At 37.1% G+C, this 14,960-nt stretch overlaps 1 protein-coding gene across 5 annotated transcripts in view; it reads right to left on the minus strand.

The window, feature by feature from the left end:
* Positions 1 to 2,824: 2,824 nt before the first annotated feature.
* SSBP2 (single stranded DNA binding protein 2) overlaps positions 2,825 to 14,960 on the minus strand; it is a 297,510-nt gene continuing 285,374 nt past the window's right edge. For all 5 annotated transcript variants that reach the window (XM_059175382.1, XM_059175383.1, XM_059175380.1 and 2 more), the window contains 2 exons: positions 11,109 to 11,207; positions 2,825 to 3,440 (listed from right to left, as the gene is read on the minus strand). In XM_059175382.1, coding sequence (XP_059031365.1) covers positions 3,411 to 3,440; positions 11,109 to 11,207 — 129 coding nt within the window. In that variant the 3' untranslated portion in view covers positions 2,825 to 3,410. The remainder of the gene's footprint in view (positions 3,441 to 11,108; positions 11,208 to 14,960) is intronic.

The raw sequence follows: 14,960 nt of genomic DNA on the forward strand, positions 1-14,960 counted from the left end.
TTGCCGTTTTTTAAGCTACCGGAAGAATGTTAACTGAATGATCCTATGAAATACAAGAGTTGATCTATCTTAGAGCATCATAAAAAATAGAAATGGAAGATTCCTTTGTTCTATTCCTGGAAGCAAAAGGGTGTTTTTGGGCACTTTCCATGGCTCAGGGAGCAGAACTGATTTGTCAGTCTTTTGGGCCACAGAGAAATCTTATCCTCAGCTTCCTAGTTGTGCCGTCCCTAAACATAAGCAACTGTGTCCAAACCATGGCCCCTGTAACATAGCACTAGGATTCACATCAAATGTGCAGGGTATTACCAGGTCAATGGCACTCTACAGTCTTTGCTCCCATGGGCAACTTTGTTACAAGACAGCTAGACTTTAGAAATAATTGGGCATGTATTTTCAACTGTAGTGAGCCTGGAAGAATGCAAAGCAGAGTAATGAAAATTAATGTTTTCACTTATTACACATTTTCACATTTCATATGTGTATTTTATGTGTTCAGTGTGCACAAGGATTGTTGACACTATTCCTGTGAGGTGAAATATGTAAAAATAACTCAGGAACAGGTAGTATATATCAAGACTAATATCATGCATAGATGGAGATGGAAAACCAAGAGTAAAGGATAAAGTTTAAATGATTCAAAACCTATACAAAAATTACTATGCAGATAATACTATTCTCTATCTGGTGCACAAGAAAGTTATTTTATATTAAAATTTAGTATTCTTATTTTATGATTTTCTTAAATAGAACTTCCTTTTCAAAAATAAATTTTCAACTATTTCAGGAATTTAAAGAAGTTTGAAATAGCTATTTGTAATCTGGATTGCAAGAGGGAAGAAATAAATACTTATGAAGAGTTGATTGTTATACCTTGAAAAAAATCAAATATTACTTTTTTCTTTGACCATGTAGACTAGAAATAATGGTACCCATATTGCATTTATATTCTAATATTACCCCTAAAATAATGGCAAGTAAAAGTGGGTTCACGATTGTTTGTGATATTAAGAAGCAATACCTTCTTAGAAGGTAAATAAAAGAAATTTAAGATCAGTAACAGTGGAGTCAAAAGCATTTGAAATTTCTAGCATCATAAGATTAAACTTAATAATCACAGGGTTGAAAGTGTTCACACAATTATCATAAAAAAGTGAAAATTAAAATTATTTTTGGTAAATTCACATGTCTATCCAAAGTGTCATCTTCGGATTACCTTGGCTTGAGTTAAAGACCTTTTAATTTGACTTTTTCATGAAAGTTCTCTGCAGCTTTAAAGTTTGACTCTGTTCTCCAGTGTGCAGTCCTAGGTCCCTACACACTGTGGGATGAATGGTGACTCATTTAGCTGGAGTTTAACTCTGGAGCATACATTTTATTCAGTTTCTTTACCTCCTTCAATAGTTCTGCCCAGCATCCCCATCATGCACAGGCAAAATCTTTACTTTCGGAAGAGATAAATCGTTACGAATTTGAGAGAAGTAAGTCATCTGGGACCAGGAAATAGCAAATATATGGCTAAATTTTCAATTTAGAGACCATAAGCCTAAAGAAAGAAGGATTCCTCTTACCTGAGATTAATGCTTTTCAGATTCTCCAGAGTTTGAGATACAGCTGATGTTTACCAGTGGTTACTTGTATCACAGTTTTTTTTTTTTTTTTTTTTTTTTTTTTTTAAGATTTTATTTATTTATTTGACAGAGAGAAATCACAAGTAGATGGAGAGGCAGGCAGAGAGAGAGAGAGAGGGAAGCAGGCTCTCAGCAGAGAGCCCGATGTGGGACTCGATCCCAGGACTCTGAGATCATGACCTGAGCCGAAGGCAGCGGCTTAACCCACTGAGCCACCCAGGCGCCCCATTGTATCACAGTTTTAACAGAAAGGATCACCAACTTATCTTTTGGAGTGCAAAATCAAAGTCTTCACACTTTTCCTATGATGATTTCGGTGTTTGTACGTAAGATTAAACACAAAACCCCCAAAAGATCTGGCAAATGCCATAGAACAATGTGCTTTCGTAAGGGAAGCATTTTGTTTTTTTTTTCTTTAATTTTTAACATTTACACATTCTTTTCTGAACAGTTACACAACATAGATTGAGCCTGCTGAAGTCAATGGCCAGATGAATATAGTTACTATAAATGATTTTCCTCTAAATAAAAGTCCTAGATCCTGGGAACAGAGCAGGTGCTAGCTGCCAGTGAGAGGTATGCACAGATGGGACCGTTACCAGTCAGTTCTGCTGCTAGTAAGCAAGCTACAAGGATAGAAAAGCAGCACGTCAGAGCCCCTTGGGTACAGTAAAAACTTCTTTTCCCCTTCTGCCAAAAGTCTCAGTCCTTTGAATATATCTTCTTTGGAGTGTCTATGTGGAAATGTTCACAAGAAGTCTGAGTAAAAATCAGATACCATTTTCCATTAACATGTTATTAAAAATTTAGCTCTACTATCCCCAGTGAGAAGGGACGAATTCAAGCAAATGGTTTTGTTATCACTTCTGGGCTTTATCATGTGAAAGAGAAAATATGTTTCTAAAAATAGGATGACCCCTGTCATTTTATTGCTATGGTCTAAGCAGCTGGGGCTAATTAATGATTTTCTGTATCATCAAAGACACGTCAAGAATTTCATCGCAAGCAGTTATTGCAGAAATATACTGTGTTAGGCCTTAGTTGAAGTATTTTTCCTAAATAAAAAGTACAAAAATACTTCTCCCTAAAGGTAACTGAGAAGTTGTTCGATTTGACATAGCATGAGGACACACCTATTTTTTTTTTTTTTTTTTTTTTTTGGAGACAGTACACTTTGTGATTCACAGGAGAACTTGGATCAGACGCAGTTTAATGAAAGCTCTCAAATAAGCAATTTTATTCCTATCCATGACTGCAGACATTTACAAAACCATAACATCTGAGTTCACCTTAAAAAATAACTTATATAAAGCAGTGATATACACAGCACAAAATAGTTCAGGGAGGGGCAGGAGCAACTTTTAATAATTAAAATGTAAACGTGAAAAAAAGGATGGAATAAAAGTCCCTACTTATTTCTACTTAAGATGTCATGTAATAATATTTTACAATGTCCTGTGGGCCAATGTATGTATGTGCATATGTCCATATAACATACACATATGCAATACATTCTTTTTCCCACACATATACATACACAGATAATTATTTGCAGTTCAGTTTAGGGCAATTCTAATATGCCGCTCTGTACAGTTGTTTGAATCACGTTTGGACCCGCTTTCTTCAAAAAATAGGGGAGAGAGCAGGAAATAAAAAGGTTGGTTTGATGTGACTGAGATTCCTTTGTTTAACTGTACACTGTGATGAATAATTTTCTTCCGTAGTAGTTCTGTGAAGGGCTGACTCACTGTGGTTTTCATGAGGAGACTTGGTAATGGATCACACACTCATTGTCATGCTAGGGGAGTACTAGAAAGAAAAAAGAATCCATATTTTAACAACAATTCTTTTACAGGCCGCTAATGTTCTTCTTGGTAAACAGTAGTAACTCTGAATTTTAATGTCTTAAAATCTTTTATGCTCAAGCTTTTAACCTCATATAACATAAAAATAAGAAGCTATTAAAAAAGTAAATTTATATGGAATTGACTAAGTCCTGAAATTTTTAATATTTGTGCTGGCAAGCAACAATATTAACCACCTAAGTTGAACTTAGGTGGTTGATAATGGCCCGGTCCCTCAGTCTTTTCTTTCTAGCCACATTCATGTTTTGTGGGCATTTGTAACATTTTGGGTAAATCCAATCCACAATTAAATAAGTATGAGGGACAGTCTCATGACCTACCAACTATGTAAACTTGGAAGGTTACTTAACCTCTCTGTGTTTCAGTTTCCTCACCTGTAAAATGGGTTTAATGATATCATTTATTTTAAAGGGATTTGGGGGAGATTAAATATAAAATCCTTAAAACTACATATTTCTTGAGTAAATAGAAAGTGTTCAGCATGTGTTTAATTAATAGTGTAAGGGAAATAAAACAAAAATCTCCCAGCTGGCTCCCAGAAGTTCTCATAAAGCATTTAAGAGTGCGTAAGAAACTGATTCATACTTTAGGATATACATGTCTTCCTCTAATCTGTGGCTCCAATTTCAACCAACAATATTTTTAGGGTGGGAGCAGGGGGCTCTGTTGTTACACATTACTTATCAGTTTGATGAGGCTTACAGTTGGTAAAAGGTGAGGCTTTCAGAAATTTGGAAAAGAGGTCTCAAAAATTATTTAGAGAGGAACAAAGAGCCATTATTGTGATAATTATGGCAATCTAGGCATATTCCCAAGGAACAGACTGTGATAGAAAAGTTCTAGAGCAACACTGTCCAAAAGGACTTTTTTCAACCATGGACGGGTTCTATAATCTGTGCCGTTCAACATGGAAGCTACTAGGCACATGTGGCCACTGAACACATGAAATGGGCTAGTGTGACTGAGGAACTGTAATCTTAATGTTATTTATTTAAATTTAAATATCCCCATGTAGCTGGTGGACACCATTTTGGACAGCACAGTTCCAGATTGCCTGAGATGTGGGGAGGATCCCAAATGGTAATGGTCTCCAGATGAAGAGATTTTCGAGATGAAAATGTCAATGTAAACCCTTAAATATTTTAAATATTTTGTTAAAAATATTTGGTGAGGACCTGGTAAGGACCAGGGCAAAGGGATTCCTATAAGCACATTAGTAACAATGGTGGCTGAGTGGTTCAGTTGGTCGACTGTGGGACTAGTGCTTTCAGCTCCAATTGTGATCTCATGGGTCATGGGGCCCAGCGCCAGTTGTTGGGCTCCTTCCTCAGTGGAGAATCTGCTTGTCTCTTTCCCTCTGCCCCTCCCCCACCCTCTAAAATAAATAAATCTTTTAAAAAAATGTTAATAACCACCATGCCTCATGGAAAGAGGCAAGTGAAGTCAAGAGGATTGGTCTTGGACAGTAGGGCCTTCAACAGGAAAAGTGATGATCCTGGGAAGTGGAGTGTGAACTTTAAAAAGAGAGCAGGCAGAACAGAATGAAGTGAGTTCTAGATGAGCTGAGTTACTACAGGACCCAAAAGGAGCTATAAGGTGTGTACTGAGGATTTCACAGGGAAAGCAGGATGTCCTGAGGAAAAGCACAGGGTGACAATGGCTCAGCTGACTGAAGTCTGGACAGAAAGTCGTTAGGGGTCAATCTAGGGCTCAAACCCAACCCCCACATTGATCCCGAGTAAAGGTGAATGGGGAGGCCTAAATAATGGGCCAGTGGACCCTTGGGGGATGATTATTCATCCTTTAAATGCAGATCAAATCATAGAAAATCTACTTGTTAATCAGTTAATAGCCTCAAATTTCCCTTCAGTATAAGAAGCCTAAATTATATATGCTATTGACTCTAATGTTGGATTACAGCGAGTAGGGTGATAAAAAGGGGCAACTTCCAGAGAAGAGAGGGGATTTGGTTTGACAGAAGAACCTCTGCCTTTACCCTTGAGAGCAGAAGCAAGAAAGCAGAGCAGAGCAAAGCACCTAAAACCCAAAGCAATCAGACAAAAACTGATGAAATGAGCCCACCCCCGCCCCTACGCCCTTGCTTGGAGGAGGATATCCCCTCATTTCATCAGATGAGACCAGGCAGATCTCCCACTGTAGACAGCAACAACAAGCATCAGTGAGCTATCTACAGCCTTTGACAAAACAGAATTACATTTTGATATTTGATCTTTAGGGGTAAGAATAAACAAGAAAATACATGGATACCAAGGTTTTATTAAAAGTAGAAAAAATTAAAGAGTATGGCAAAGTGGGCACACAAAAGTTTAATCTAGGCTTTCTATAGCTACTGGTACAATAAGAATGGTGATCTAATCAGTGTTGCTCAATAGAACTTTCTGTGATGATGGATATGTTCTATTTTGTGCTGTCCAATATAATAGTCATTAGCCACACATGGCTACCAGACTCTTAAAATGTAGCTAGTGTAAGTTAGGAACTGAAAATTTAGCTGTATTTAATTTTAATTAGTTTTAAATTTAAATAGCATCGCTAGAACATCAATCATTGTTTTAAGAAAAAGATTTTGTGGGTCTATAGTGCCAGCTATCTAAAAAAAGTAAAAGATACTGATGCATTTCAGAAAGGACTTCAAAGGAAGTTTCTGAAAAAAAATTTTCAGGATAAGTCAGAATTAACTCTAGTGACCATCTCATTAATACACATCCTGAGTAACTGAGACCTTAAAAAGTAAGAGCCAACTCTTAATCTCCCAAAACAAACTGAGGGTGGCCAGGGGGAGGGGTTAGGAAGAGGGTGGTGGGGTTATGGACATTGGGGAGGGTATGTGTTATGGTGAGTGCTGTGAAGTGTGTAAACCTGGCGATTCACAGACCTGTACCCCTGGGGCTAATAATGCATTATATGTTAATAAAAAATTAAAAATTAAAAAAAAAAAAAGTAAGGGCCAGATTCAGTCAGAAAGGATAGAAGCATCTGCTCCAAACAATGCAGCTCAGCAAAGTTAGCAAACATCTAATATAGTTTAATTTGTAAATAGTACAAGTAACTGTAACATAATGCTTTAAGTGGATCAGGTACAGTATGTGTGTAATGTGCGGGCATCTAATATGGGTGTGATATACATGTGTAATGTGCAGGCATCTATATGGGCAACGTGCTACTTGCACCGCTCAGGTTGTAAACTCAACTGTGGCTGCCCTTTACTGAAATGGCTTCATCTACTTAAAATAAGGGAAAAATCACAAAATTTCTAGGAAAACTCATAGAATATACAAGCAAAAAGGAATTCCGTTATTGATTATTGTTCTTCAACATACAGGAGAAGGGGCCTACAGTTTTCCTAGAGTAAAGGAAGAGTAGGTGTTAAATGGCGTCTCCTATTCAGAGACCTAGAATATTGCCAGGTGCTGGTCTGAGACCACATGGCAATGTCGCCACCATACTGCTGTATCCATTCAGGATGGCGTACTGTGATGTTTGTGCTCAATGCTGTGATAGGCGGCTGACCCGTTTCCAAACTATTCTGTGAGTCTGGGTCTCCTTAATTAGATGATGTAATGGCTCTTACAAAGTCATTAACTCTCTGGGTTAGCAAAAACAAACTAACAAACAAAACCCTAAAGGTATAATTTCAAACATGTACATGCCTTCTTATGTAAAATAGATTTTGAAATGGCATGCTTTAGTATAAACTAGAGAATCTGTGATTTTCCCTTTATTGTACATAGCTCACGTACCATGGAACACACTGCAGAGATCCATTAGGTCCTTGCACAATGTGCATAAACTCTTATTTCTATCTTCAAGAACACTTCAGATCTCACTGCATTTCTATTGCTAAGCATCTCTCTATATTTTCTTTTCCGTTTTTTATTTATTTGAGAGAGAGAGAGAGAGAAAGAGAGAATGAGCTAAAGAGAGAGCATGAGAGGAGAGAGGTCAGCAAAAGAAGCAGACTCCCTGCCAAGCAGAGAGTCCAATGTGGGACTTAATCCGGGGACTCCAGGATCATGACCTGAGCCTAACGCAGTCGCTTAACCACCTGAGCCACCCAGGCACCCTCTATTTTATTTTCTTAATGAGAGATATACAAAGAATAGTGCAGCTACCCTGAACTAAACAAAAGTGAAATTTTAAATTTAGTGTTTATGTGACTGTGTAAAAAAAAATTGGGGTATACATTTCTTTATAATAGAAAATGACAAACGGGAGTAAGGTAATAGAAGATGACCTACCACCTTGTTTAGAATTCCTATTAGATATCATGATTTTTAATACCACTTTTACTCAGTTGATTATAGTTCATTGCCATGGAGAAAATATTCTGCTAGATTAATTCAGGAAATAGGACTAACTGCTTTCTTTACTGCAGAAACACGAAAAACTACTTTCCGAAAGAAGCTTTTTTGTATTCTTGATTTTCAAAAACAAACATCTTACTGAATTTGAACACTAGGGGGCATGTTTGTTTCTTGAAATAAAGGTCTTGTTTACGATTCCCCAAAAAAAGACTGAGTAGTGTAACATTTGATTCACATTTTTCTGTGTGTCGCATGTTGACACTGCAAGGTTTCTGACTTTGGGTTGGGTATTTTGTTTCTATAAATACTAATTAAGTGAACTAGCATGTGTGAAGTGACTAGGATAGTGGCTGGCACATAAAAAGCATTCAGGAGATGTTCTCTCCTTTCTCAGGCCTCCTTCTGTGGTTTAACTTCAAGATTTGACCAACAAACCCTCAAAGGATAGACGACTCAGAAGTAGGTGCGTTTCAGAGTTATAGCCATTTAAAAAGCCACTATAATTTACATGTTCACTCATCCAAAAATGTTTTCTGTTTAAATTCGTTAAGAAGTTCTATTTCTCCTTGGTTACAGGAAACCTCACTCATGGATACCTAGCCTATTTACTTCTTTAAAGCCCTGCATTCGTCAGCATGGAATGTGCTTAGTCTTCCTTTCTCATCTTTTGAAAAGGTCTCAACAAAATGTGTGGTGATGTGATGCCGGAAGCCATAGATGACAATGACATCATTCATAACCGAATAGAGCCCTCACCGGGCAGACAAAAGAGTGGAGCAGCCAGTGTGGACCTGCTTCCAAGGCTGCACTGTCTCTGGGTGGTGGGAGAGTTCCTCAGTCACCATCCAATTATTTTTCCTCTGGGGACTTTTTGGGTGGGGACAGGACAGAGGGCGGGGAGCGGCAGGGAAGGAGCTTTTGTTTTCTGCTAACTCTGTACAGAGTCTGGCATTTTACCTTCTTCTTGGCTTCTGGGATAGTGAGGCTGGGCCAGGAGTCAGGGATGGGAGGGGCCCTGCTCCAGCTGCTCTCTCTCCTCAGCACACGTTCACAAAAGCATCTGCTGTTTTGCACGTGCTGAGTCCAGTTAAGCTTAAAGGGTGAGGCTTGTGTTTATCCCGTGGAAAGAAGTGTTTCGGGTCCTGTTATATCTGATTCCCCACAAAAAGCTATCAGATGCCCGTTCGAAAGAGGCAGCCCTCGCTGACAGATAAACAAGGCAGCAGTACTCAGTGACAAATCTGGGAAAGAAGGAATGGGGAGGGGGAGAGGTCCTCTTGTCCCTGTCCCTAAAACTAAGTCATGTGGGACCTTTTTAAAAAAGTCTTCTTCTCCAATCCAAGACTAATATTTCCTCTATACTTTTTTTTTTTTTTTTTAAGCCCGGTTTATATCTATTATAGCACCTGCTAATCTGACATGTAGTTTAATTAGTTTTGTAACCCACTCTTCCCATCAGATTGCATTTTGTTGGGGTTAGGGATATGTTATATTTATCTCAGAATACTTTGTCCTTAACCAAGCACACTGCATATAAGAGGCTCAAGAAATGTTGAGCTGAACTGAATTATTATATATCCCACTGAACGATACCATTTTATTGTTGAAAGAATTCACAGAAAAAAAAAAAATGTTGGGGCGCCTGGGTGGCTCAGTGGGTTAAGCCTCTGCCTTTGGCTCAGGTCATGATCTCAGGGTCCTGGGATCGAGCCCCACATCGGGCTCTCTGCTCCGCGGGGAGCCTGCTTCCTCCTCTCTCTCTGCCTACTTGTGATCTCTGTCAAATAAATAAATAAAATACTATTTAAAAAAAATAATAAATGTTTCTAATTAGATAGAGTGAACATTAACTGATTAAAATGAACTAATTTGTCCATAGTCTTGAAACAAACTGAATTATCTAAAGAAGAATTCCTATAATCCTAAGCATCATTACAAACTATGTGGTTTTTCTTCCTATTTCATCATGACCGATGGGCTAATCTTTTGATTTTTTAATACGAATTTTTACATATACATTCTTTGTCCTCACTAATCATATATATATCCTGCAAATAAAACAAAGATCAGTATAACTTTATTTCCAGTTTTAACAGAAGTAATGTTTAAAAACAGGGGAAGTCTTAGCCCACATAGGCACGTTAGGCTCGTGCTTGTTAGAAATGAAAGAAACCACAGAACGCTTAGTCTGAGGCTCGAAGCAGCCTTTCCATGCACAAGCAGATATGTTATTAGCCGCTGCTTCACATTCTTAGGGTATCATCTCTGGTAAAGGCTGAGTTAGGGCAAAATGAAGGAAGTTTTCTACTCTGATTTTAACGATAGCAATCCATATGTGGGGGCACTGATCCAATGAAGATGAAATTGGTTTGGATTCTGAAATCCTTTATGCTATATCCAGACTCAGTAGTTCTCGGTAGAGCACGTGCATGAGCATCACTAACGAGGCTTTTTCATTTGCAGGTATGACCGGTCCTACTCCTAGAAATTCTGATTCACGAGGTCTAGGGAGAGTTCTGGGCAATTATATTTTTAAAAATTCCGTAGATGTTCCTAATGTGAGATATCAGGTTAAAAAAATCACTGTAGCATGTAGTAACTCCTTGAAAAAAGACACCATATTGTCTTTCTCATCTCTCCAGTTCGTCGCCTGTCGCTTTGGCCTGCGGCAAGTGCTCAGTAATTGTTCAATAAGTGAATGAATTTTACTGCACCTCGTTTTGCTCCTGTCTACTTCTGTGGAGATTATGGAATGATGATGCCTTTGCTTAACACCGTAATCATACTCAAAAAATGACTCTGGTGTCCGGCTCAGGTTAAAAGTAAACAATAGGTTAATAGACTACCAATACTGGCCTTCGGCCCAGTGAGGTCTAGTATGTGAAGTAAAGACATCTTATAGAGAAGATTCAGAGTCTTAAGGATAGTACTGAGAACAGACCTGATTTTGCCACCAGTCAAGACATTTTAGTAATGTGAAAACTTGTAAAAACTATCAAATATGCAACCTGTTTCCAGTATGTTTCTTTATAGGGGATGTTCTCTATAAGAAAATTAGTATTATACTTTTTGTTTTTGTAACTATGTACATAGGACAGGAGCAAAAAAGAAAAAGTTAACTAAAACAATTTTTTCCAAAGAAATTCTACTTAGTTTTCTAAATTTTAAAAGATCAACCTATTAAGCTCTAGGTAAACAGTCATAATAGTGGCTTTATGAATATATTCCAATAGAAAAGCTTCAGAACTAAATTTTGGATATAATAATGTAGTCAAAGGAATACTTACACTCTCACTCTGAAAAGGATTTAAGAAATTTCCCCCCATTTCGCCATCATCCCTTGGAGTGCCAGGTTGATTACTCAGGCTCATATTATTGGGAGAATTCTGTAAACAAGATTTAGAAAACAAGGCATTGTTGAAGATTTTAATTTCCCTCTTGCATTATACTGTTTCAAAAATAGAATCTACAGCAGCATCTCTAAGGACAAAGCAGACTTATAATTCTAATCTCAGACTTCTACTGTGTATTCTAGTTCATTCTTTACACCTTGACAAGTACTAATGCTTTCCCAAATGGAAATTAAAAAACAAACAAAAAACCCAAAATAACCAAGCACAACTGTTTTCTTAGTCTCAGAATCAATATTTATTCAATTTCCCACCCTCAGCTTACAGAGTTCTAGTACTACATAGAGTTTAAAAAACATTCCCAGCAGGGGCGTGATGAAGAGAGCCTACCCACTGATCAGGCATGATGGGACAATGACCTGCCTCGGTAGTTTTACTAATCAAACTTCAAAAGGTCACTGTTCCAAAACATTTCCCCTTAATACGACATGTGGTTTGCATAGTAATACTCTTTCAACTATTTTTTTTTTTTTTTATATGAACCATAGGAAAAAAGGAAGATGGTTAACAACTATCGTGAGGAACAAGAGAACTACTTTAGGACTTGAGAATTTAATATGCACTTGTAGAGGAAGAGAAGGCTCAAAGCAAATTGCTTTAGAATCTTTTCCTTTCATTAGTTTAAGAACAGATTTACTTGGAAACTTTAAGATAAAATGGCTGATATTAGCAACCTAATGAAACCCTAAGTTAGCCGCAGATTGCTTCATATTCTACTTAAATTTGCTAGTCTTGTTATTACGGTGCGATTTTAGCTATGGGAGGTCATCTGTTACTCTCCAGCAACAGGAAATACAGAATCGCATTGCCATACAAAGCATGTTCACACAATATTCTGACTGAGGGATTCTTTCCATGTCTAATTTATTGACTTGTAAAAATAAACCTCAAGGTTAAAAATTTTTATTTGTTATTTTAAGTGGAAGAAAGACTGTAGGTTTCTTTCTGAGCCATTTCTATTTCATATTCTTTTTGAATAAGTTCTAGATTTTTAAAAGAAAATTGCTCTGAAGATTCTGACTTAACTAAAACAAAGTTATGTCATAAAAATTAAAATTTCATGAATGAGTTATTCCCAGAAGAATATGTGCTGTTTTAGAATATGGTAAAACTGTAAAGCAGAGACAGGTAGATGAACTGGTGGAAATACAGCTTATATCTTGTCCTGCTGTGCACCCCACAGGGAAGATCTGAGAACAAGGATCCTCTGAAGTCCATAGGAGCTCGATTTGCCAATGAACCCCAAGGGCTGGGGAACCACAGTTAATAGCATAAAGAGGATTCTTTTTTTGGATTAAATTTTCTCTCAAAATGTTAGTTTTCCAAATATACAGAAAAGCAACTGTACTTTCAAATGAACATGAATAACTTTGTTTCCTTAAAAAAAAAATTAAGTAACATTTAACTAAGTATTATTTTATAGCTCCTTAATGATTAAAGTTATTAATTAGATAATCAATTGTACTTTGGAAACAGGAATGCTAATGCTGATTTAGTTAAAAAAGAAAACCAAATTTATAAAAATGTGGTAATATTTAGCCAAAATCTCTTTGGTGAAGGATTTGTCATTTTATACATAATGAAGAAATTGGTAATTTCAGAATAAAAAATAATCTAACATATATACGAGGGTATTTAAGGATACACTTGGAGGCTTTCTCATTTCTGTATAACAAACACACTTCCTGTGGCAACTGAGGTGCTCCAAGATGAGCAGTGCATCTTTGATTGATTTGGGGTGCTCACTGTCTCTGCTTGCACGGTCCCATGAATCATCTCTTAATTTACAATTTTGGAAGTGTAGCTAGCTTCAAATCTAATTTCTGACTCAAAATGTGGATTTCAAAATATTCAGAATTTGAAAGTAACTCTGCATTAGTATTTAAATACTTCTAAAACAGCTTTTATTATTTCTGTTTTCCATGCAATCTGTTCATGGCATGGTGGCTCAGCAGTATAGACTTTTTTGGGGTGGGAGGAAGATATATAAGTACATGAAAAGGAGATTAAAGGACACATTTAGCATACAAAACAGCTAGGATCAGGTCTCTGAAATTTATTCTTATCCAGCTCCATGGGCATATCTGAAAATCTTCAAATGATAGGGCAAATTTGTTTTTGTTTTTTTTTAACCTAAAGATATCTCTACAAAATGTGAAAGCAGAAGTTTCTCAATGGGGAGTCTTACGGAAATTGTGCCGTCCATGATTAAGGAGTGACCTGATGAGGATACAGGCCAAAGGCATACTTAATACTGGTGTCTAAGGAACAGCTAAGATAGTGGTTCCAAACACCAGCCAGCCCAGAACAGGTTATGAGTGTGGGTGGCAATGAACCATGTGTTATGTTACATTTTGCTGTAGCTGTGTTTGTGTGCAGAGTTTCTAGTAGATTTCATCATCAAGGCAAGAACAAAGGGCTTAGATCAGGTCTACACAAAAAGGCTTAGATCAGTTAAAAAGGTGCTCTGATAGCTTGAGCACATAATTAGGGAGTAGGGAGTACAAAAGAATCCAAGTAAAGATCACTTTTAGCTGCATTAGGCATTTTGCTTACATTTCTTACTTCAGTTAATGTGTACTGTATTTCCTACCTATACTTTAAAAATTTGGCTTATGAAAGTATTGCTATATTCCACCAATGCCAGCTTCAAGGGATTTTATTACATTCTCATTTACCCTTTCTTCTAGCCGTAATGTTTTTCCCTTAACATGACAACATACCTGAATGTTACATACAAGCGTATCCATTTGTGCATACGCATGTACCTGTGCGCGCACACACATACACACACACACACACACACACACACACGTGGTTGCCTCTGGTAACACATTCAATTCTCTTAGAACCTCTGTTCTCTGATTTTATCTTATAAGCATTCTTCCATATTATCTTTTTAAAAAATTTACATATCATCTTTTAATTAATTAAATTTTTGTTCCTTCCTCCACCCACCCTCAGAAATTATTTCAAACTTTTTCAAACTGCTATTAAACAAGTGCTCATTTACAGAAATTTTGACTGTGCCCATAACTGGAATAAAATAATACTGACATTATCTGAAGCCCTCATGAGATGGATTTTGAACTGATTTCTCAGAGACTGCCAATAACAAGATTTACAGAGGGTTATTTTGACTCTGCCAGCCCCCCAAAAGAACAAAATTTCAGTCATGGTTCTCTCAGGGGATATAGTAAGCTAGAACCCAGGTCACACTGGGAAGATGACGGGAGCACAGTTATCTATTAGCTGCCCTCTGATGGGTGTGAGTGGGATCTTTAACTGGAACTAAAGTTCTTGAGTCAGAAAGTTTCAGACTGAAAATAATTCTTTGATAATTTATTAAGTGTGGTACGATCAGATCTGGCCTTCTCTGATACAGTTTTTTTTCCAAATTCAAAAATATAAATGTTAAATATGTTCATGTGAACTGCAAAACTTATTTAGATGACCTCCTTCTAAGAAAATACACCATATGTTCTTCTCCACCTCCAACTCTAAAACAACTCCAAGGGAAAATATTTTTGTTTCATTGATTAAATGGGGGAATTCTCAGCTGCAAAAGAAATGAAAAGGATTTCACATTTGGGCTTCTAAATTACAGATGAATTCTGCATTTTTGAGAAATATACAGAGGGGTTTTACTAGATAATCCTCAACTGAACAAGAAATAATTTTAGAACTCCTCATCTGGAGTTCTGTGCTCTTTTTGCCATCAAAACAAGT

Source organism: Mustela lutreola, chromosome 5 (genome assembly GCF_030435805.1).
Source record: "Mustela lutreola isolate mMusLut2 chromosome 5, mMusLut2.pri, whole genome shotgun sequence".
In the NCBI taxonomy this organism is placed as follows: Eukaryota; Metazoa; Chordata; class Mammalia; order Carnivora; family Mustelidae; genus Mustela; species Mustela lutreola.